Genomic DNA, 25,349 nt, shown 5'->3' on the forward strand with positions numbered 1-25,349 from the left:
TGTCATATTCCATATGACAGGTGTGGTTGAACTTCATGGAGACTCTGAAGTTTCTCTTCTCTTCTGGCAGGACAGGAATGTAGCCTTGTCCTGTGAGCCACCGTAAGGATGTACTTAGAGTAGAACTGGACTGTCACCGCCTCAGGCTCTTCACCTTTTCAAAGACAAAGCAGTCATTTAGATAAAATATTAGATATTGTTTACCTGTAAATGCACAAAGAGAATTTAGAAATGTAATTATTGTCAAGAGTGAACAAGCACTGATAGTGTAATTTACAGCTGTGGCCAAACGTTTAGAGAATGAGAAGTGTTGTTTGTTTATTTACAAAGTTTGCTGTTTCAGTGATAGTTGTATATCATATTATATCACTTCAAACAGAGGTGATCCAGTAATGCTGCACTAATGAATTAGACTAACTATTCACTTTAGCTAAAGTTATTAAGTTAGCTAAAGAGTTGGGATGCTGTGTAAGACATAAATAAAGCTCAAATACAAAGGTTTGGACAGCGTTTTGCATGTTTCCCTACTGTAGGGGTCTCTGCAAGCATACAGGGCTCTGACAGGGTACAAGATGACAACTTTGGAATTCTACTAGAAACAGACGATCATATTTGTTTGTCAAAGCTGAATCCAGGGCAAACTACGCTAAATTAGCGTTTTTAGCTAGCAGCTACAATAAGCATAAAGGTTACTGTACGGCTATCATTTGTTAACATGACGCTTGTTCTTATACATGTAATACATTTATTACCAACCTGAGAGTTTATCCGCTGGTCATTCGACATGACGAATGACTTCTGAAGTCTTAATTCAGCTCAAGACGCTGTAGATTCCGTCAGTAACGCTATCAGTCTGTAGTTCTATTAATCTGCGCTTGAACCGGAACCGGATGTAAGTCCCAAAAAACTGAATTTTGGAACTGAAATTGAATTGTAGAACTGAAACTGAATGGTGAGAAGTGAATCTGAAATTATTCGAGAGCTGAATTTTTAAAGGATAAAATGCAGTTTCAAAGCAAATCAATTCATTTTCAAACCATAAATTCAATTTCAAATTAGACTAATTCAAATTCAGTTTTCAAAAGCTTTCATTCAAGTTACAATTCAGATTCAATCCGAGTAATTCAAATTCAAATTTAACTTATTCAAATTCAGTTTCTGATGGCACAGATTTCTGCCCATAGAGGCCCTGTACAGGCTCTTGGTAAATGCACTGAGGAAATTAATGACTGGTTGTGCCACAATTTTCTCCAGCTAAACAAAAATAAAACTGAGGTAATAGTCTTTGGTGCCAAAGAAAAGTGATTACAGGTCACCAGAGAACTTCAATCTATACACCTGAAAACCACAAACCAGGGGAGGAATTTGGGTGTAGTGATGGATGCAGACCTAAACTTAGAAAAACACATTAAGACAATAACAAAATCAGCTTACTATCACCTCAAGAATATTTCAAGGATAAAAGATCTGATGTCTCAACAGGACGTGGAAAAACTAGTGCATGCATTCATCTTTAGTAGGCTTGATTACTGTAACAGCATCTTTACAGGTCTACCTAAAAAATCAGTCAGACAACTACAGCTCATTCAGAACTCTGCTGCTCGAGTCCTCACTAAGACCAAAAAAGTGGACCACATCAGTCCAGCTCTGAGGTCTTTACACTGGCTGCCTGTCCGTCAGAGGATAGACTTTAAAGTTCTGATGCTGGTCTATAAAGCTCTGAATGGTATGAACCTTCCAGATCCCTCAGGTCATCTGGATCCGTTTTTTTATCAGTTCCCAGAGTCAGAACCAAACACGGAGAAGCTGCATTCAGCTTTTATGCTCCATATATCTGGAACAAACTCCCAGAAAGCCTCAGATCAGCTGAAACACTCAGTTTATTTAAATCCAGGTTGAAGACTCACCTATTCTCAACTGCATTTGAATAAAACACCAAATCCACACTTTTAAGCTTAAATTTCAAAACTTACATTTTAACTACTGATTTTATCTACTGTTCTGATTTTATCTACCGTTTATTATTATTATTATTATTATTATTATTATCAATTTTAAATCATGCTTTTTATTTGTTTTTGTTTTTAAGCACTTTGACTCACCTTGTTATTGAATTGTGCTATATAAATGAACTTGCCTTGCCTTACTCTCTGACTCTGCGCTCTGGACTCAGACTAACACAACAAGACTACATCATGTCTAGATGTGTGTTGACTCATCAGGAATAATAATATACCAGAAAACTGAAGAATACCTGAGGGCCTCATTGTAGCTCACCTGGTACCTTTACCAGAATAACATCCCCCAAAAACGGATATAAAATTATAAGATTGTGTGTCCCTCACAATGCTCAAACACAGCACCTTCTTTCATGAACAAGGTTCTTATACTTTGCAAAGAAGCTGCACAGAAGTGACATTTGATTTTTTTCTAAAAATGATCATTGATTGAGTAGGAACTAATGTCACATGAATTATTACTACTGAGATTGAATGTCATAGGCTTCATATTTTCATATATTGTTGTATGTCGATTCATCTTAAAGAGTGTGAAGACGACACTGAGATGAACAGCAAATATAAAGTTTTATAAAAGCACTTAAAACTGAAATAAATATTTACCTTCAATTTTCATTGCGTGCAGTTTTCACTTTCTGTGAGCTGCTTTTTAAGGAAAGAATACTGTGGTGTTGTGTGTTCTTTGTGTGCAGTTTCTTTTCATCATCCTCACTGTGACAAAGTTATCACAACAAAACAGTTCTGATCCTGCAAGATCTCTGAAAGAGATTAAACATTTGTTTCTTTTCAGAGATAAGACCTGCAGGCACAGACAGGTACGCTGATTCTGCATCAGGAAAAAAAAATCACCTCATTTGAATCTGAACGCAGGACTCTGACAGGCTTAAGTTCCATGGGTATGTGCGGTGATTAACTGGATATTTGTTAAATCAGAATTAGAATTAGAATCAGAAACAACCAAAATTGTATGCAAACCCTTTCAGTACATTTGAAAGAGGGTACTTTTAAGAGATAGAAGCATATATGTACAATAAATTTAAAATAAATAAATAAATAAATATAGTATATACAAGACTGTATATAAGAATGAACAAGTGAGGATACAAACAAGTGAGGATACGGTTGGAGCACTGTGATTTAATCCTTAGAATGTTGCACAGTTGAATGTTGTGTTTTTTCGCAGCGATGAATCCCCCGATTGCATTTTTTAATGCAACAGCCCTGGCATATGTGCTGTTTCTCAGTCTGTTTGTTTTGGCTTTAATGGTCCTGTACCACCTTCCTGATGGTAACAGCTGTGACAGGTGATGGGTGGGATGTGTCTTTCAGGATGCTGCAGGCTTTCCTGTGGCAGCAGGACCCCTACAGCACCTCCAGGGACAGAAGAGCATGGCCAAGGATTCTCTGTGCTGAAGATGTTTTTAAGACTACAGACCTGTCTCAGGTTGTCCTTCATATCATATCAAATCTTCATCCATGAACAAAGTCTTCTTATTTTGCCAAGAAACAGCAAAATAAATACCTTTTTCCTAAAAAATGAATGACCAATATCAATATTGATCAATAAGTATTTTAGTCATACTCATGACATCACAAAAATATTGAGCTTGATTGTGATTTTCTCTTCCATCGTTCCCTCCTGGACTGTCTCACACTCCCCTGACAGATCACGCTTGATGACTCAATGAACAACTGAAATTTGTAAACACAGTCTAATTACTTCCCCATGGAGGTTAGCAGTTCTTTCCATTTATGCCAAAGGAAAACAAACTCTGCATAGAAACAGCTGCTGTGTGGAAAGACCTGCATGACTGATGACTTAGTCTCTGAATGATTCACATGAAAAGTTTCTGCATTATATTATAACCAGGATAACATTGAAACTAAGCACAGAGGAATCAACATGTATTTAGACATGCCTCATCATCCTCGCCTCAAAGCAAATAGCAGAGATGAGCAAGGACAAAATTAAACTATCAAACTAAAAGTTCCACAAATGTAATCGTAATTAAAAAAATAATGAATATGAATAAAACTGTTAAATCATCAGTCTGAACCAATTCGTCTCTTGGATCAGGAACTCAAAATGCACTAGAGACAGACTCATCTGCTGTTGACAGTGAGACAGTTTTTAAATTATTATTATCAGTTATCATTATTATCAAGAGACAGGTCAAAGGTCAGATGAAAACCACCATTTGTTGAGCATTCTGAAGCTCCTCTGCTGCCACCTACTGGTTCCTATCATTTTATGACTGATGTCTTTCTACACAGTGCATACACTCATTGGAAACATTTTTAGGTACACTTTGTTTGTCCTGGATTGAACCGTCTTTTGCTTTCAGAGATGACATAATCCCTCATGGCATGGACTCACCAAGGTGCTGGAAATATTACTCAGAGGTCCATATAGAGATGATAGCATCACACAGCTTCTGCACATTTGATGATGTGAATCCCACACATCACTAAAGTGCTGCACTGGATTTTCAAGGTTAGGTACAAATGTTAGACATGTGTTTATGATACAGGACAAATAGTTAAAGCAAAAATAAGGCTTTTCACCCCCACAATGTTCTTTTTGTTGAAAGTAACTGTAATAGCTTTATATTCGAATACTTGTTTACTGTTTACTCTTCTGTCAGAGTCCAACTGAGATCTGCAGACTCATTTAGTTGTCAGCACTTGTCTTCAGTTATCGAAGCACTTCAGTGTCACTACATTGGCAGCACGAGACCATGTTTTGGTGAGTAGTTGGTAATTTTTTTTGTCTGTTGATGTTATAGTGATTTTTACAATAATACAAATGTTGCACAAGAACACAAAGTATTTAATTACAAAGGTTTTGAATAGTTCCTGCCATCGTGATCGCGGAGTTTAAACAATGCTTTTCTCAAACCCTAAAAGACCTTAAAATACACTGAAGTCAGTGTAAACAGTGACTGACACCTTAAATCCAACAGAAGAAACAAGCTTCACAAACACTCAGGTTAAAATTCACTCAGACTGAGTACTGAGGAGTCCACAAAGCATGAGAAGAAGCTGCTACATGTCTAAATACATTGACTTGCTGCCATGTGATTGGCTGATTCAATATTTCTAGTAACATGCATTTGAAAGGGTGTACCCAATAAAGTGGCCAGTAAGTGTGACCTAAATGTACATCACTGCAAATCTGAAACCAATCCTGACCTGGTAGAGCAGAGTCAACTGCTAATCGTGGAGGTTGGTGGCTCGATTCCAGTCTGTATGGCAAATATGCCAAAGCCAAAAGGGGCTTTGAGTGCTCAGTAGGAGCAGAAACGCAATATATATAAGAATCAGTATTTATATTTAGCTCTGATCATCACATGAAACATAGATGAAGAATTTTCTGCAGCATCGACATGCATGCATGTCTATATGTTCCCTAAGATGAGTGGGCTGGTCTTAAAGAAACTTTGCATAAACATTACATAGGACACTGTGAGTGGCAGCATCTATATAACTTATACAAATACTGTATACATCTGTGCATTTCACAGTCTAATTGAGCAAAGAATGAAATGTCAGATTAAAATGATGAGTCACAATATAATGCCCATACCATCATATTATAATGATTGTAGTATAGATGTGTCTGTCTGTGTTCAGTGTGTACTATAGGTTTTTTTTTTTTTATCATAAAAAGAAGTCAAAATTACATGAAGCAGTTAAATTGACTCAGAATGATTTCATTTGAGTGACTCAAATGAAGTGTTGGAGCGCTTCAGTGTCACTAGATGGCAGCACCAGACCGTGCTTTAATCTGTTGTTAGTGCTTTTTACTGTCTGTGGATGCTGCTGCAATCAGCTACATACAGTTAGCTGTGAACTGACCAGTTATTGATTGTATATAATTAAAGTGGCTGGAAAGACCATGGCGACAGTTTAGGCACCAAACTGACTTGATCACATTTACAGACAGATAATTATTTGTGTTTGAACAGATGATATTCATCCTCACACCTATAATGATAAACATGTAGAGCTCAAACCTCTTCCTACCTCTCTGAGAACAAAGTTAAATTCATGTTTTTACTGAGGAGCGTGTAAGCATGGATTGAAGGAAACCAGAGAGACACTGTATAAAAATCACTCTAACACAAACTCGAGGCGCTGCTTTGAAAAATGAAGCAAACAAAAAATCAACAACAACCGATGCAACAAGCTTCCACACAGACTGCTGCTAGATGCAAGTCTCACTTTTCCACCTGAACCAGTGTCTAATCTTAGATTTTCTCTCCTGATTCATTCCAGATTATTCTAAATTATGAATGAATGGTTTACTTCACCTTTTTGATAATAAAAACGTGTCATATGATTGGTCCCAGTGGTATTTGATATTGCAGAAATTCAAAATAAATTAAAATGAAATCAAATAAATGCACTGCAGCACTGATTGTTTTTACAACACATGTCACCTTGATGAACGCTAATTCATTTCTTTCATAATTTTATCAGTAGAAGTTTTTCTCTTTCAGAAACATATGATTCATGTTAGAGTGCATTTGTTATGTCCACATAATCTGACCCCGATTTTGACTGAATTGAAACCGAGATCATCATCATCAGACTGAATGAGGACAGATGTCCTCACTATGTGTCCTGTGCAAGCACAACCACAGATATCAACAACACAGTAACTAAGATGCATCTGAACAATATCTGTTGATACAGACATATTTATTTTATCAGCATCTAAAGTCTCACATATTTCATTTCCTTCAATCTAAACTTACTGTACACAGACACATACGAGCTTCTCAAGCTTCTGTGTGAAGTTTCCAGCCACTGAGTGATGTTAGTGCTGCTCTCAGTCTGAGGTTGTGGTTTTATTGATATTTGTTGTTTTCTATCTGCTCTGTGGAGACATGTGCATGGGTTAGCCACAGCAACTCATGTTTTCCATCAGAGAGCTTCATGAAACCCACAGAACCACACGAGAAGAACAACAAGTCTGACCAAAGTTTATTGATCCTGCACAAAAAAACAGATTTCTGCTGTGGAGACGACAGCAGGGTTCCACAAGTTACTGATTATTTTAAATGCATTGTATTATGTTTATTTATTAGTTATAGATTATATAATATATGGTATATAAATACATGTTTCTGTTTTGGCCTTAGAGACACAGTGAGACATTGGGACAAAAATACATTTTTAACTTTCTTTTTTTTAATTTTGGAGTTTCTTTACAAAAATGTCTCATCTCCTTCCATTTTTTTTTGTCTCGCTGTAGTTTTGTGAGTGTATTTAATGAAAAGATCAAACACAATATACTTTTATACTGACAGCCCTCTGCTCTGAGGGCCTGTGTGGACCTGCAGCTGGTTGTTAGGTTGGACTAGCAGATTTCTTCAGTGAGGAGTAGACAACATTTGAATTTGATGGAAGCTCTGAAAAAACAAACACACACATTTCAAACAATTTGAGAGCAGTCACAGTTAAAATAACTCACTAATTTATTTTAAAAAAAATCCACATCAGTGGTGCCACAATTTTCACATTAATAGTCTTAGAGCCAAACTGTCACAAATAATGTGAAATAGACCAACCAGGAAGTGCGAGTCAGAGCCTCCCTGTTTCAAAAAAAAAACATACTGATGAGCGCCACGAAAATTTAAGCTGGAGGATCCAAATCGGAAACATATTCACATATATAGGTAATCTTTTTATTAGGTGTACAATCCAAACTCAAAGAAAGACAAAATCTGAAAATGCTTCCAGCAGGGCAGTTCAAATACGTGAATCCTGTGGATAACAACAAAAAAGCTGCAAGTGACCAAAGAGTGCAAAACAACCAGGCAGTGGTTTCCTCCCTGACTGCCTGAACTTTCACCTCCCTTAAATTCAAACTCTTCACTAAGTTCAAACCACATCCTGTGCTCACACTGAACGTTAACATGGGACTCATAAATCATTAAATATGAGCATAAATCTAAACTTCAACATTATCCTTTGGCAAAGTAATTTGCCCATGACCCACAGCAAGGGATTTAATCACTTTAATAAACTGTATCATTTGTAGTATTATACACTGATTCCTGGGGCCAAATTCTTTCATCTGTTTGCCCGGGTGTTACAAGAAAGTTCAGCACCCAGACGTCCATGATATAGATCATGTAATGAAGTTTAACTGAGTAAGAAAAAGGACGCACCCATTATATTTGGTCATTTGTGATTAACACTAGAAGAAGAACACACATTTTACCGCGAAACGCCAAACAGACTAAACTTTGTCACAAAATATATACACTGTGGTGTAAAATATCTAATAAGTATCACACATCAGTTCAGTGGAAACAACAAGTAGATTAAGAGGCTGCTGTGGTTTTAAGAGCAGAGTCTTAAACATGTATAACTTTTAATCTTGGTCAGGGAGACTTTCACATGCCGAAAACACACAAGGTCCATTTACCTTAAAGATGGTTTAATTCAGAGGTCTAATGTTAACTATTTAATTGACAAAGAGCTATTAAAGATTTCTATTGTTCTTTCAGAACTGGCCACAAGTAAGAATGTGAGTGTGAATGAGGGTTTGTCATGGAGGTTCATTACCCAGAGCTGGGTAAGCAGATGGTTATGCATGAAGGCCGGATACGCTAAACCAGCAGTCCCCAACCTTTTTTGCCCCATGAACTGGTTTAGGACTGACAATATTTTCACGGACCAGCCTTTAGGGTGTCGCGGATAAATACAAGAAAATAAAACCAGTACCAGTACCAAAAATCTTTTAGATTTATTCATAACACATGGGAAAAGACCCATGGAAACCGAGTCAATGATAAAAACAATTTAAAAAATAATAATACCAACCCTAAAAAACCCATCAATTTCACACCCGAGTCTCAACTCTCGCAGCCAGGTACCAAACGACTGGTACCGGGCCAGTCGTTTGGTACTGGTACCGGTTGGGGACAACTGCGCAAAACAGTCATTCAGCATGTTTGAACAGACATGGACCCATTCCCCTACTCAAAGTTGCAGAGAAGCAACCTTGTTGTCCACTAGTGAGAACCCTGGCGTGCAGCAATCAAACAAGGGGTTAAAAATATATTCACCCATTTCCTAATTGCGCTTTGAGATCAGCTAGCATCTGTCAGCCCCAAGAAATACTCAGGCTCCTTCCCCATCATAGAGGTGACTTTCCATGTACCTTAATTAATTGATGATGAATCACCTTATTTACTGCAGTTGAGTCCAACTTAATTCTGTTGAGTTGATCCAACCCATACAAATTATGTTAGTCCAAAAGTACTTATAGAAAGCCATTTATTAATGTGGAAATCCTTTCAATGATTATTAGAACTTTATTTTGGCAACTTAGAATCATTAACCTAACCACACTAACTTGCATGTACCCATGGAGACACAAACACAGTGAGCACGTGCAAACTCCACACAGAAATGTTGGATAGTGTATTTGAACTTAGGAACTTCTTGCTTTGAGGCAACAGTGCTAACCCACCACTGAGTAGGTCAGGCCATACTTTGAAAAAAAAGGAGAAAAGCTACCATTTCAAAGTTTGATACAGAATTTTCTTTACGTTTTTGTCCTTGAGAGGTTAAGCCACGATAAATAGCAACAGCATACACATGGTAAAAGTAGATCCACTGGAAGCTTGTCTAGCATGATAATCTTCTCCCAAAGACTAGAGGCTTATCCACAACATGCACACAATCAGTAAAGCAGCTGACATCTTACCTCCAGCCACTGTTAACAGTAAATGGACACGCCTGTGAAATGGACATGCTACAGTCTCTATGGGAGGCAAACTTGCTTCCAACAACAATCAATTGTTGATAGCATAAGATGGCATTAATGTAAAGGATGGATGCAAATACATGAGAAGCTTGATGATCTAATGCTTTCTGAGCTGAGAGCAGAGAGATCACGTTAACTTTAGTTTTTATTGATAGTTTTTTAATTGACTAGACCTTCCATATTGTGACAGACACACAGCACACAAAACAATACCTCTGCGGCGGTTGGTTGGCTGCTGGTGGTGATGTAATATTTTGAGGTCACTGTATGTGATGTCATCACCTCCAGATTTTACTCCATCAGCTGAAATAAACAAACATAAAAAAATATACATATATATATATAGATGACTGGATAATACATTTCACTGGAAACTTAAGAATGCTGGCCTTTCTTGTTTTTCTTGTCTAAAGATGTAGACAAGCTGTGTGTATAAGTATGTGTGTGTACACAGACAAATAGAGAAAACAAGGAGAAAACAAAACTTTAAAAAATACTTTTGCTTTGATTCTTTTATGTGTAAACACATTAGTGGCTCATTCCTTAAGTTAAGTGCATTTCTTGTATTTCAGTGATTTACAGGTTGGGGTTATGTGGCTTAACAAACAAACAAAAAGAGAAATGTCCCTCTGAAAATGGAAACTAGAAGGACTGGGATGAAAATGAGTGAAAAAAATAAGCCAATGTCCAAAACAAAACTTCAGGAAGCCTGGAGAAATATTACTCAAGACCACTTTAATGTATTACAAGAAAATAATTTCTTATTTTGCATCTCCTTGGATACAAAATGTTAAAAAAAGAGGGGTGGCTCAAGACTTTGCTCAATACTGTAATTGTATATGTGAAGTGTATAAGAAACATCATTTTAAAATTTTGGTGTTTTGGTTCTTCAGGCTCTACAATTTCTTTAACGTTGTGAATTGGGTTTTATTTTGTTGCATGTTATATTAAAAACACTTGTTAAGATTATAACATACACAATCAGCCCATTCCAAGCTCCTTCAGTTCCCAGTTAAAAACAGTCAGAATTCTTTCAGCCTCAAGAAAACCATCTCTGTATCTGTTGTTCGGAAAGAATGTGACTGGACTTCATCACGTTTCTTGACATCACACCTTTCAACTAAGAATCTTCTTCAGTTCTGACACCAAATGCCTCATCACAGGTAAAGTCTCACAATGGTTTTACTCTAAACCTCTGCTGATAATGACTTACAACCTGATGAGAGATAAGTATTTCTCAGTAAACGCTCAAGGTGCTGGACCGAGATGGGCACAAATGAGATATAGAGCACCATGTGACCAGATAAAAATAAATAATAATGTCCAGGTTGAAAGTTGACCCAAGACTCATTCTTAAACATGTGAGAAACTTAGAGCTAGAAACATTCAGGTCATTGTGATGTCACTTTAAACGTGATTAAAATGTGCCCATACGAACAAGAGTTGTGAAGAAATTCTTCTTTTAAAAAAGTTCTGCTATAAAAGTTAACTCAAGTTCTAAGAGTTTATCTGTAGCCTCGTGAAGGGCTTTAACACTGATTGTAGGCGACAAGACTTTAGAAGTTGGCTGTGGTCTCCTCATGGCTCCACATAAGGGTCAATAATCTATTAATGCTATTACCTCTGCTTTATAGTCACTATATTAGTTGTTGCATGCACTAACAACAAATTAAAAGGTTTTTGAGGCTTTTTGAGGAACAATGTCTGAAAAGACATCAATGCAAGTAGTGAAACTTAAAGTGCTGTCAGTATACAGGATGTGTGTTAAAAGCAGAGTTATTATTTCCCAGTCAGCATCATGAGCAGATTTCTTAGAAACTGTCAGCAGGTTTCAGAACCCCTGTGGTCATCTTTCCTGTTTCAGAAAAACACCCACCCGTTATTTATAGTCATTCATGATGAACATGAAAAGAAATGCATTTTACCATAAAGTACTGTGTAGATCAACACTTTGTCAGACTATATATAGCCTACATGATCATCAGCACTGTGAATTGAAATCACTCTTTATCTACACATGAATTCAGTGTGCAGATAAAGACAGGAGGAAGTAGCTTGTATGGTTTCAAATACAGAGCTTAAAACATTAAAAACTATTAATGTTGTTAAAGGACACTTTGAGATGCAGAAAATACACATTGTCCATTTATATTTTACTCATCTGATTTTCATGAGTTTTGCTGCAATCTTGTCTGTTAATAAGACTCAGAATTTTCTGGGGTAAAAAAAACCTGTAATGTGCTAGGTCCTGTCAATGCCCTAGAGTATAAAGAGCTGTATGTCCGAACCATGAATCTGGTTTGGGGCAGCACTGCCTGTCAGGCTCAGATCACAGTTCAAAAAGCGCTTCAGAAAGAAGAGGTTATAGATATGTTATTGTGAGTCACCTTAGAGCCATTGAATATATTTAATCCTGACTTTTTAACACAATAACATATAAGACAAATATGATTTAAAGCATCTTTGTGATGAAATTACGTGAATTTAAACATTTGAACTAAGCCAGTATTTGTTTAATTAAGTGTCAGGACTTAATTTTGTTGTGTTAAAAGCAGGATTACTTATTGTGTTATGGCATGTTCATAACACAACTAAAATCACTGACTGCACTTCACAGCGTCCTGTATGAATAATGGATCTCTTGTTTGAACTCTCACCATCATCACACTCATGGAGAACTCATGCTGCAAAATATATGCAAACAGCTAACAGTAACCACTACAGATTGTCAAATAGCATCTCAATATTTACAACAAATACCATCTATATGAAGGACAAAAACACTTGTTCTGAACCATGATGGAGACAAAGAAGAGCAGCTGTACCTCTGCTCTTTGATCTGTTTTTCTTCTCTTTGATGGTGATTTGATCATAACTGACATCTCCAGTTCGCACTGATGAGTAGACTGCAGCTGGTTCACACTCTGAACAATAAAACACACAAGGAAGACATCAGTGCAGTAGTACGATCATACTGGTACTTAGCATTACATTAAGTACAACACATAAACAATTTTGATTATTTACACGTCTTTTTTATATTGTACAAATAGGAAACACACACACGTGTGTAATGCTGCTGCAGAAAGCATCAAATAAAAATGTTAAATAGTTGACAGAAACCGTTAACATTTATAGGTATATTACAAATTGATTTGACTCTTTTACTGTCCTGAAAACATGCTAAAATCACGGGATGTGTGTACATGACACAAAATGCAAAATTTCTAACTATGCTGTGCTTTTTTTTTTGCAGATATTTCTATGCCTTATAGGTTTTGATGCAAACCTATAATCACTGTCATGTGATTAAAGATAGGAGTCAAGACTTCTGCCACAACTTCACATGATGCACAGAAATGATGAACAAAGTATGGGGGTCTTACAAGCCTAAACAGACAATAAACTTGGTGTCTGTGCTTCAACTGTTGCTGGACCTTTCACGTCTATAGATAAGAGCGGAAATCACACTTTTTGCATGTGTGAAGTTAATTAAAGCTGAGGCATGCATACACACAGCTTTGTGAATCTGATGAAGGGAATGTGTCTGCATCAGTTTTTACCAGGGAGAGAAAACTGTAATGATCTCACTCTTAAATGCAAGTCCCTGTTAATCGATTCATGACTTCAGCCCTGTTTAAATAAAGATGCTTTGCTCAACAGTAATTAGTAAACAGTGTCACACTGATTCAGACAGAAATCTCAACACCTGCTGGACTATTTTTCTCATTTTTTATCCATGATGAAGACAAAGAAGCACAGCTTTACCTCTTTTCTTTGATTTTCTTTGCTTCTCTTTGATGGTGATTTGCCCATAATTGACGTCTTCAGGTCTCACTGCTGAGTAGACTGCAGCTGGATCAGTCTCTGCACAATAAAACACACATGGAGAAAATCACTGCAGGCAGTACAGTCTTATAGGAACTAATGTTAATATCTAAATTATATTGCAAAATTATTCTTTTGTGTCCAGTATTCAAATTTAAATTGGACATAATGAAAAAATGAATGAAAACATTTCTTCCATCAGCAACTAGCAGTGAAACAGCTGCTTTGTGCAGATGTTGCAGGCACCTTATCCCAGGTACAAGTAAGACAGATGATAGGTATGAAAACAAGAACTGGAGAGTTTCGTTTTTTCTTACATAAATTTACTATTTTGAAAATGAAAACAGATCTGATACTCACTCTGACCCAGATCAGAGTGTTTATAGAGGATGGAGAGATGCTGATAATGGTGGGAATGCACCAACTGGTGAAGATGTTAAGATGTCATACAACTTCAAAAATAATTAACTTCATAAAATTAAGATCGCAAATGTAACCACCAGTAACTTTTTTAATATTAATTGTGCCTACACAGAGTTAAAAAACAAACAAAACTATTTTACTGCCCTGCAGTAAATCCTGAGCCGTTGAGGTGTTACATCAGAAACAGGAAAGTGGACAACCACAGAGCTGCTGGCTTATGTTAACAGACTAACCACAGGCTGAAACACATGCAGTCCAGCATGCTGAAAACAACCGTGTAATCTGTTGACATTCAACGTTTGAACACTGTGAACATTTATAGGAGGAGTTTTGAATGCATCCCTAAAACACATTTTATCTAAGATAAATACAGTTAATTATTTAAGATCCACATTAATTGAAATTGAATAACATAAAGGATTAAGAATAGGCAGTTTGTGTGGCAGATATATCCAAAAAATGATGCCAACAGATTATCTGAATTTACTCAATAACCTGATTTTTCAATTAATAGATGTTTGTTTGTTTTTCGTCTTTCTCTAATGGAATGACCAAGATGACAAAACCAAAATAACAGTAAATGGAGGTGGACAGTCTTTAACTCTAAAAAAGATGTACTTTTAAGCCTATGAAACTCACAAAATGTTCTATGTCTATACTTCTATACTCTATATGCCTTATTCATAGTGTAACAGAGAAAATAATACATTTTCTAAATGAGGGTTTATAAGATTTTCAAATGATTGCATTATGCTTCTATATATATTTTAAAAGGCTTAAAAATGCAGTTTTACCTCAAACCTCACTCATGTCACTAATCCTAAGACTTTGACAAATATGGATACAAGGTTTGAAATATTACAGGAACTGGCTCTGTAAATGTTGCTTGAGAAAACCTCGATTGAAGCTGAACACAAAAAGTGAATTTTGGCGAGAAACTAATTGTTTTAATGGAAGACTCCACAGAGCTTCTTTTCAACTGTCTTATCAAAACTTGCTCAGAATGGTTTTTTTCAGAATTGTAATTACATGTCACACCATTGATAATTCAATTGCACTGCCTCCCTATTAGCTTCAGAGACACATATAAGATACTGGTTTTGATTTTTAGAGCTCTGCATGGAGACAGTGGCTCATAGACTCTGGAGCTCTCTCCCACAGAGATCTGTGAACTCAGTGGCATTTGTTAAAAGCAGCTAAAACCTCAGCTTTTTAAACTTACTTTGTGGTCCATTTCTGTTTCAGAAACAGGTCACTCTGCTCTAAGACACTGTGATATTTATCTTGAAAATATCTATATAAATCACATTTCACTTTATCTTCTTTACTTTAACTATTAAATCAAACACATACAAAGGACATAATACAGTACCTCTGCTCCCCCTTATTAGCTTCTGTTGACGATTTGAGATTTTAATATCACTATATGTGATATCCTCTGTGATGTCATTTTCTTCAAGTTCTGATGAAGAACCACAATGAACAGCAATATAATTTACTTTGTACGTGTCTTATTGGGGACTTCATTTATTGCCAAGAAGAATAACAGATGATGTTTGGAACCAAATGCATGTATATAAAACTTGACAACTGGATAGACGAAAAGCCCAAAATCATCACCTTTAAATTTTTGGTGAACAAGTCGTTTCACCAGAAGAACCAGTAACACCAGCAAAACCACAAAACAGACTGCTCCAACAGATGACAACACAGAGACAACAGCAGGAGACAGCAATAGAGGAAGAGTGATGGAGGTGGAACCAGGTGGGGGTGTGGATGTAGGTGGAGGTGTGGTGGTGGGTTTCTCTAAAATAAAGCAAACACAGTCATTAAGTTGTCGTCACATTGTGAATGTTGAAAGCTACAGAAACACAGACAGGTGAGTGTGTCACCTGTGACAGTGATCCAGCTGGATGGAGACTCTCCATGACCGCTGATGTCACACTTGTAGAGGCCTTCATCAGACCTGGAAACATTCTGGATGGTCATGTGACCTGTAGGCTGCTTCCTGATGAGGGAGCCATCTTTATAGAAAGCAGCTGGGAGGTTGGAGGGAGTGGTCTTTGTTTTACAGAGCAGAGTGACGTCATCTCCCTCCATCACAGGGAGGACAGGACTCTGCAGGATCACTGATCCACCTCAACACAGAGACAAACTACAGCATTTCATCCATTTACACACAGCTTCATCAACACTAACTCCACACACTCAGCTTACCAGTGACTGTCAGGTTAACCACGTTACTGATGGGACCCTCTCTGGACTCACACCAGTAAACTCCAGTCTCCCATTTGTAGATGTGACTGATGTTACAGGAAGAGCCAGCTGGTTTTCCCCACCCATCTCTTCCACACTGAGTCCTCTGTTGTTTGCTTGTGTTTCTCCTCAGAGTCCATCCAGCAGAGCTGTCGTCCTCCTCACAGCTCAGAGTCACAAAGTCTTCTTCAAAGAACTGAGAGCTGCTGGGACTCACAGTCAGACGAGCTTGATTTGTTGTGCAACACAGCAGAGTGATCAGAACTACAAGAAATTACACTTACAGTCAGTTGTTTTACTGTCAAAAAAAGAAAGTATATCCACTTTCAATTCTAAGGTTTTACATGTAATCAATTCATAAAAAAGTCATTTGCTATTCAGACGAACTGTGAAAGTTTAAATCCTTATTGATTGTTGTTAAAGTAAACAATGCCATAATATAAAGAAAAGAGGAGGTGAGAGTAGTGGTTGTAACAAAGCTGAGCAATACTTTAGTTAAATCCCTAAATTAAAACATTGAATTGAAATAAGTTTTGATTACAAATTAGTCGTTTTTTACTAAAAAAAAAAATCTATTATGGTGGTATGAATGGGGAAAATAAAAAAAAATAAATAAAAAGCATCTTTTTGTGCAGGAAATCGTGGCTCTGACTACATGTATGTTGGTTGACTTGAGAATAACGCAAAACATTTTTACACTGTTTTCAACTTCCAGGTACTTTTCCTTTGAATCATAAAAATCATAAAAAATCAGCTCATACAAAAATTTACAATCTGAACTTTCAAAACAAATTTTTAGGTCCTTTATGTCTTTTGTGAATGTGATCACAGAAATTGATGTAAATAAAACTACTCTGCAAAATGCAAACTGTATATCTGAGAATTTTCAGTTTGGGCTTCACTTCTCACCTTAGTTCTGAAACAAAAGAACCAACAGGACCAACCCCAGTAGATAAGCAGAATTAAAACTAAGTATAATTTTCATCTTCGTTTTGCTATTCTTGTTGTCATCATCCTATTTCTTTTGATCAGAACAGACAGTACAGTAAAAAGGCATTAAAACACATTTTTTACTTACAGAGCAGGCATTGCACAAATGTGTTCTTCATTTTCCTTTTCAGTAATCAGATTTTTTTTTCTGTGATATCAGCTAAACCCGTCCGTCCCCACTGTTTGCTTCCTTCTTCACTCATTTTTTAACAGAGTATGTCCCTCTCTCACTCTCAGACTAAGCAGTGTTATTAGTCTTAACAATGTTTCAAAACAATCTAGCATCTATCACCACAGCAACACCCAATGGACAGTTTTTGTAATGTCACATTTTAATAAGGCGATAACATGAAACAACACAGGAAAGACTTGCATAATTCTAAACAAAGCTGTACAATATATCAGACTATCATTAATTTCACTAATACTATTTTCACCATGTTGCCTGTTTGTTCAGATGCTCAATCTGAATGTTGATTACTTTAGTGTAGGCTGCAGTGAGCTTTAGTTACTTAGTTAACGGTGGACTGCAGTGTGAATTAATGTTTTTACAAATTACCTTCCCACCCTTAAAGAAAAAGAAACATTCACTTGGCATGCTTGATGTGGGTACGCATGGACTTTTTTTGCATTAACAACCTCCTCCTTTTTGTCAATTTTCCATTCACATTGGCTAAATTTTATTATGAAAGCAGCACTTTTCCAGTTTAGGTGGAAGTATTTAAAGTGGTCCGTATTCAGTTGAATTCCATTTTATTTATATAGTGCCAAATCACAACAACAGTCACCTCGAGATATTTCATATTGTAATATAAAAATCTTACCATAATGCAGGAAAAACCTTAACAATCAGATGAACCTTTGTAAACAAAAACTTGGCAACAGTGGGAAGAAAAAACTCCCTTTTAACATTAAGAAGGCTCAGGGAGAGGCGGCCATCTGCCATGACTAGTTGAGGGTAAGGGGATAAAAACAGGTCAAAAGACACACTGTCAAAGAGAGCAAGAGGTTAATAATGTCACAATTTGCAGGGGCAAATCGTGCAGAGAGAGAGGAGTGGACTCAAACGCAGACATGGATGCAGGAGAATGATTTAACAGAAAACAGGCCTTTATTTTGACTGATAAAATACACTACAAATGCGTGGAACACAAAACTAACCTGAACCCACTGACACACAGAGACACGGAGGGAATGACACACGAGAGAGATGCTGAAGAAACGTAGCTGGGAGAAATCAGAGCTAGTGAGACAAGGGGACGAAAAACCAGACACACACAAAAAAATTCCTGCATATTTTTTAACTGAAGGACATAACCTGGTTAAAAACGATTTCCTCATAGTATTACTGGAGGTTAGGGCAATGGCATCCATATCAAGAATCTGGTTAGATACTGTATTTCCAAGATATTTGGCTACAGCTTATCTATTTAGTGATATAGTATTTGGAAGGTTCAAATAAATACAGGTCCCCCTTTTTATTTACATTCTGGTCCAGTGTGATCTACGTATAAAAATTTCACAAATGACTAAACAGAAAAGTTTCTCGGTTTCCCAGCTGGCCGCCCTATTCTGTATGAGTCACTAGAGGGCAGCAAAATACCAGGGGAAGAAAAACGTATGGGCTCCTGTGCTATTGTTACTTTAAAACCTGTGATGTAGCTTAAAAGCACACTATGCTGCCTTTAGAGGTTTTAAACATGTTGACAGGTTAAAGATGGTTAATAAAATTTTACTTTGACATATTCTACGTAGCAGTGTTGGTGCAGACCATACACACCCACCGCAGAACAAACAGCAGTTCCTGTTATGTAAGCGAATACATTTACTATCAACAACAGACATGTCTGTGTAACATTAGGCTACTGGTTGGTCATTAAATAACATGTAAAACTAAATCCAGTGATCTGCGAGTAAGAAAAACTATCATCGAAATGAAGTAGAGAAACAGAAGTAGCAAAACATTTGAACGCAATGTGATCACGTGATCTACCGGAATGGGTGCAGCTCAGCGACTCTCGAGTCTCGAAATAGCACACACACACACAGAGAGAGACGCCCAGTCGCAGGATCTACAGTTCAGTCGCTTTTCGGTGGCTTACAACTGAAGTTTAATCAAACTTATTATTAAACTTCAGTTGTTTGCTGTGATTGTCGTTATCACACTCACTGAGCTGAACAACACGAAATGAGAGCGAACATGGTGCCCTTCCTGGCTTTGCTGTTTCTCTGTCAACGGATTTCTGCCACCGAAGGTACGGAAGTGTTAAGTTAATGTATGTTATGTGTGCCGTCGAGTTCCACGCACTGTTGTTTATTGTAGCGTAAACCGAGTCTCTAATCCGCGTGTTTTTGTTCTGTAAATGAAAAGATGGAAAAAGTTTTTGTCTGGAGGATATAAACTATAAGTATGTCAACATTAAGATATTTTCACTAAAGCTTTCAGAATTAACGTTCTTGATATACGTGTAGTCATCCACCTATTATTTATCAGGTTCTCGAGGAGTTGGTTCCCAAACTTATTTTGCTAGGCCCCCCTTTGTTTTACAAAAAATGCCCCCCCTCCCCCCGAGGAATACAGAATTCGTCACGCAACGTCAAAGGTATGTGCTTTTTTTCACGTCACGCTGTGCGCCACGTGATTGTTTACATGAGGGCCGTTTCTCAATTCTCAAGTACGCGAGTACGTACTGGCCGAGAAGGCACGGGAGTAGTACCCGCCGAGAACGCGAGCACGGACTCGCGATTTGTACACCAGCGTACGTGATGATGTCACAGGTCCGGAGTTTTTACTGCCGTCCCCTCTTAATTTAACTGTGAGTAACATGTTATGAAGCTTAACTTTAATCACAGCCAAACCGGTTTACTCAGGAACAAATAAAACACTGAAATAAACCAAACATTAACATTTAGAAGTGATCTAAGTGACTTATATATCATTTTTAACCTCAGTAGTGAAACCTCTATTAATAAAAATAGTGTACATGTACATACGTGTACATACCTTAATAAAAACAAGCAGGTGAGATGTTAGAACGCTTTTATTTCTATTCTAGTGGACACTCAATACTATAGACAGCTGCTGGGGTTTCTTTAACCTGAGTAGTGAGAAGACCGCGAGCGGGGGGGGTTGAAAACGATGTGCCGGGAGTCCGCTGTTGAGTTTTGGACGAAATGCATTCTGGGATATTTAGCTGTACCAAGTCCACACCGATGCATGCTCGATAAAACGGGCGGAGCGAGAACACATCCGGGACTTTTTCGCGTTCTCGGCTTGATGCATACTTCGAATTGGAACAGTACTTGGTCTCCGACTGATGACGTATCACGAGTACACGAGAACGCAAGTACGCACAAGTACGCATATTGAGAAACGCCCGAGATGAATTGCAGAATGTAAGAATCATGTGCCTAAGCTTGCCTCTTCCAAGCACCAGTTAAGTCTCCTATAGTTTGTTTATTTAGAGAATGTGGCGTTATTCAGTGCTCCTCCCAAAGACTGTTGTGCTTTTGAGACTGTTGTGTCACTCCACAGAGCTTAGTGGTTCCTCTTTCAAGCAGGTAGCTCTGATTGGCTGCTGTTGAAATAATAGTTGTACTTAAACGCCTTTAACCTCTTCTGGGTTGTTTCCGCTTTCAGATCTGAAAATTATTACAGCTGAGTCTGGACAAAAGAAGGTCACTCTGACATGTCGAGCTCCAAACAACAACAAGAACCTGATAGGTGTGGAGTGGAGTAGAGCTGACCTGAAAGAAGAATATGTCCTCTTGTATCGGGATGAGCAGTTTGTCCCAGATTACCAGCATCCATCTTTTAAGAACCGTGTGGATCTGAATGACACACAGATGAAGGATGGAGACGTGTCTTTGATTCTGAAGGATGTGATTACTGATGATGATGGAATATACGTGTGTCGTGTCCTCATCCCAGGAACAAAGCGCGGAAAGAGAGCTGCTGAAACTGTCAGGAGCATCAGACTGATTGTTGATCCTCCAGGTGAGTGAGTAGAGTTGAGTGTGTGTGTGATCAGAGGTGAAGCTGCTTCCTGGTTTCTAAAGATTTCTAAAGATGTTGTTGATGAGACTTTGTAGAAAGCAGCTGGTCTGAGTGATGTGATCAGAGTGCAGTAGATAATGTCTGACAGCAGTTTGAAGAGGAAATGGATTCTGTTCTGTTCTTCACTCATCACCTACCTGACAGCTGACACCTCACACCTGTTTCTCACCTGCAGGTCAGACAGGAGGAGACACAGAGGATGGAGGGAAGGAGGATGGAGGGAAGGAGGATGGATCTGTTGGACTAATAGTTGGTCTGTCAGTTGCTGCTGTCCTCATTGTTGCCACTGTTGCTGGTTTTTTGATTTACAGAAAAAAAAAGAGTCAGAGTCCATACCAGCTTCCAGCTGAGCTGGAGTCTATTTGAAATGTTTCAAAGCTTTTTTCCATCTTAACTGTGAGTCCTCTGTTGCTGTTCCAAAGCTTCAGTGGAGACATGGAAATATGATCTAGCTCCCGAATCTGGGCCCTGCACTCTGAAGAGAGTTCAATTAACACAAGGGTACCTTTTCGTCATCTGCATTAATTTACGCTAACATTGGCAATGAGGATGACCAGGTTCACATGAAAGGAGTAGCATGGGCGATATCTCACCATCGCATTGATCATTGTAGCTGATTGGCTGATTTCAATATTTTTTTGTTTTGTTTTCTAAACTATTAGAAAAATATGAAGAGGTAACACATAAAACAGAAAAGTAGCACAGCTGCTGCAAACAAGACAGTAGAAGGAGTTGAAAAGCAGTGCATTTCATTAGATTTCATATTTAATATTAAAAGCACTTTGTATGTGTAAGCTTTAACAGTATTGGTCAGTAAGACTGACCCTTAAAGGCAGGAACAAAAGACAGGAAAATGGTGAGTGTGTGTGAGCAAGTGGGATTCAAATGTAGTTTTAGTCTACTAGCAGGCATTGGAAAGCCCAGAAGCACAAAATGTTTGCAGCCAGAAGGTTAGAATAATTTTTTATGATTACATTTACAAAAAAAAAAAAAAAAAAAAAAAAAAAAAGCTGCATCGAAGAATCTGTATATATTGCTGATGCTCATTGCGGAAACACAGACTTGTGAAACCTCCACTTGCACAGGTCAGAGGGATCCTCCAGGAATGATGATGGTAATTTCTGAAGACTTATTAATCAGAAGCCAGTGATTTCATCCCTGCTGATATCTGGATCTTAACCTGATCCGCAGGTATGAAATCACTGCTTTCTGAGCAATCAATTCTCTATGAAATAACATCACCGTTTCTGGAGGACCCCTCTAATCTCTGCACAGGGACTAGGAGAAATTTATCTAGTGTTTGTTTTTCTGATGAGCATCAGTAATAAATACACATTTTTAGATGCAGCTATTCATTTTTCCCCCCCAGATTAATGATGTACCAGTAAGACGTGAACCACTTTTTTAGTATAGAAAAAAACAGGTTTAATCATAAAGTTACCTGGATAGCACAAAATTCTGCTTCTGCTATGTAGAATAAAGCCGTTATAAAGTGCGCTTCATGAAATTTTACCAACTACCTAATCGTCCTGATCTGAAAACAAACAGCAGAGGTGATAAAAAATGAAAATGAATTGGATTTTGGATCCATGGATCTAAGCATTTCCATACTACTGGTGCAATAAAGTGTGTGTTAGGCAAAAAATGAAATGAAAAATAAATAAATATAATAAAAACTTACACAAATTAGATATAAATTAAAAAAATAAACAGTAAAATATATCAACATAATCATGCATCAGCCTGAACGATGCAATTCATCACTTTGTGTGAGGAGCTGAAAATCCACTAGAGATCCACGGATGTGATGTTTGAATCAGAGAGTTGTCTGATAATGACCCAGAAACCTGGATCTGTGACACTGAGTCAATTAGAATACAATAGCCCTTTGTTGTCATTGTACAATTAAATTGTAAGTGTTCCACGCCAACTGGGAATAAAATATAAATGCTAATAGGAAGGAATAAATTACAAACAAGAGAAATATACATAAAACAATTATTTTCTTTTAAATATAAATGCCATGTTTGAAGCTAAAGCAGGTTTCTCAGCTAAACATACTATACAACGTTCTGACTCTTTGACATTCTGGACATTATTTAGCAGTGGCTCACAGTTATTCATAACTTTCACTGGGTTATCCCCCTCTGTCTCAAAAGTTTACACATACCACCTATGCTTATGCTTATGCTATGCTTAAAAACCATAAAAATAATAAATATTATTTAAAAAGTAACATGTATTGAAATTAAAACTAAAATAAATTAAAAACAATAACCCAAAGTACTGAGATCCCTTTGAGATATGGGATAGGCTCCACGTGCTCTTTCTTTCTTTTTTTTATGGTTGTTCATATATTTCATGTTCATTGGCTGTCTTTGTAGATGTTATCTTGGATAATGGAGAAGATTAGCAAAAGTGCATCCTGATTTTAAAAAAAAAATCCAATATCCATCTTCCTTCTTCCACTTGTCCAAGTCAGTGATGCTCAGGGGTTGGAGTTTTTTTTAGGTACTATGCTTGTACCTATATTTTGGTTCATTGGCTGTCTCTGTAGATGTTATCATAAATAATGGAGGAGATTAGCAATCTTTTTTTTCTTTTCTTTTTTAAAATCAGTCTTCTTCCAACCCTCCCTCAGGGTTGTGAGAGAAGGGGCGTGGAGCCTATCCCAGCTGTCATAGGGCAGGAGGCTCAAATGCACATTGTTTCAGTAACAGTGCACCACTTTGCTGGCTGATTAAAGAAAATAACATTGGCTTAAACCAAATAAGGATGAAGCAAGGACTTTTGGCAGACAATGAAAGATTTGTGAACATCTGCTACAGCCTGAAAATTTAATGTAGCTTGTTCCAGATTTGTTTAAAATATAAATTTCCCCCATTAAGACTGAATAGGATTAATGTAAAATGAATAAAGTATCCTGCTTATTTTTGACTTCTATCCTGCAAAAGAAAACCACAATAAATAAATAAATAAATAATAATATAACACAGTTTCTGATATTTGTTGTCTGTTTTCCTGCTTGGGTTCTTTACTTTAGAAGTGAATTTGACATGTTCAACATGTTCATGCAGGTCTGAGAGAGAGAAGCTGCAGCACTGAAGGTTCAAAGATGGTTGATCCCCCCCCCCGCCCCCAGACACATTTCAATCTAAAGCATCTGTTTATACCTGACATGAAAGCAGTCATAAAGGAAGCTTCCTATCAGTTATCGGGCCTTCATCAGGGTCCATGATGAAGGCCACAAGACAAAACGCATTGGCTTGGTAGAATGTGAGTGTGAGTTAATACCTCAGAACGACAAAGTGGAGTTTAACCTTGACTGTGTGTCTGTACAAAACACAGACTATGAGGGCTTCAGTCCACAGACGGAGACATTAGCAGCAGACCAGGTGGAGGCTCAGCAGCCTGTTTATGGTCACAGGTGATGTGATGTCCTTCACAGCAGGTAAACTGGTTTGCGGTGTGTCTATTTAAACCTTAAGGTCATTCCCAATTCTTCAGTTATTTTATGAACAATTGATATCAGTTCAGTTTGATTTATATAGCTCCAAATCACAAGAACAGTCACCTCAAAGTACTTTGCACTATAAAGCAGAAAGAAACCTTAGAATCAGACTCAGGGACGGGCAGCCATCTGCCGTGAGCTATCAAAGGTGAGCAGGAGGATAACAGGACAAGCACTGTGTATAAGGTGTCACCTGTTCCGCTCAGCTGCTTCTACTTCATGTCTTCGAGGTCAAAAACTCCGACAGTTTCACGTATGAGATAGTCTGCTGTTTTCTGTGTTGCTCTGAGAATTCCTCATTCACAAACTGCAACCATGAGGTACAAATACAACACAGATTAGTTGTAATCAGAGCTGGTTTGATTATTTAAATAGTAGAGAAACATCCACCAGTGTTCCCCTTATGACCTCTATTAGCACACTGAACACTGGACCATTTTTTTATGAAGGGAGGGCAGAAAGAAAACATCACATTATTCC

The 25,349-nt window shown here is 37.5% G+C and overlaps 2 protein-coding genes across 4 annotated transcripts; one reads left to right on the forward strand and one right to left on the reverse strand.

The window, feature by feature from the left end:
* Nucleotides 1–6,989: 6,989 nt before the first annotated feature.
* LOC120436216 lies at nt 6,990–17,532 on the reverse strand. Of its 3 annotated transcripts, XM_039606797.1 has the most exons (7): nt 17,390–17,532; nt 16,273–16,575; nt 13,573–13,671; nt 12,630–12,728; nt 10,018–10,107; nt 7,595–7,618; nt 6,990–7,435 (listed from the first exon to the last, which is right to left on the reverse strand). In XM_039606797.1, exons 1-6 carry the CDS (start codon nt 17,418–17,420, stop codon nt 7,608–7,610), a joined length of 633 nt encoding a protein of 210 aa, XP_039462731.1. In that variant the 5' UTR covers nt 17,421–17,532; the 3' UTR covers nt 6,990–7,435; nt 7,595–7,607. The 3 variants fall into 3 exon arrangements, with proteins under 3 accessions (XP_039462731.1, XP_039462727.1, XP_039462720.1); XM_039606793.1 differs by lacking the exon at nt 7,595–7,618 and having other exon boundaries at nt 16,273–16,539; XM_039606786.1 differs by lacking the exon at nt 7,595–7,618.
* Nucleotides 17,533–19,307: 1,775 nt separating this feature from the next.
* Nucleotides 19,308–24,353, forward strand: LOC120436223 (hepatitis A virus cellular receptor 2 homolog). Its single transcript, XM_039606812.1, has 3 exons — nt 19,308–19,556; nt 20,942–21,298; nt 21,534–24,353. The coding sequence occupies exons 1-3, from the start codon at nt 19,490–19,492 to the stop codon at nt 21,722–21,724; spliced, it is 615 nt and encodes a 204-aa protein (XP_039462746.1). The 5' UTR covers nt 19,308–19,489; the 3' UTR covers nt 21,725–24,353.
* Nucleotides 24,354–25,349: the final 996 nt, after the last annotated feature.

The sequence above is a fragment of the Oreochromis aureus genome, linkage group 3 (assembly GCF_013358895.1).
Source record: "Oreochromis aureus strain Israel breed Guangdong linkage group 3, ZZ_aureus, whole genome shotgun sequence".
Taxonomy (NCBI): Eukaryota; Metazoa; Chordata; class Actinopteri; order Cichliformes; family Cichlidae; genus Oreochromis; species Oreochromis aureus.

Coding starts and splice junctions, on each gene's coding strand:
- LOC120436216 (XM_039606786.1), bottom strand. CDS start 17,420: ATGAAGAACACATTTGTGCAATGCCTGCTCT. Junction 16,576..17,389: donor ATTTGTGCAATGCCTGCTCT/GTAAGTAAAAAA, acceptor AATTTCTTGTAG/TTCTGATCACTCTGCTGTGT. Junction 7,436..10,017: donor GCCAACCAACCGCCGCAGAG/GTATTGTTTTGT, acceptor TTGTTTTTTCAG/AGCTTCCATCAAATTCAAAT.
- LOC120436223 (XM_039606812.1), top strand. CDS start 19,490: ATGAGAGCGAACATGGTGCCCTTCCTGGCTTTGCTGTTTCTCTGTCAA. Junction 19,557..20,941: donor ACGGATTTCTGCCACCGAAG/GTACGGAAGTGT, acceptor TTCCGCTTTCAG/ATCTGAAAATTATTACAGCT. Junction 21,299..21,533: donor ACTGATTGTTGATCCTCCAG/GTGAGTGAGTAG, acceptor TCTCACCTGCAG/GTCAGACAGGAGGAGACACA.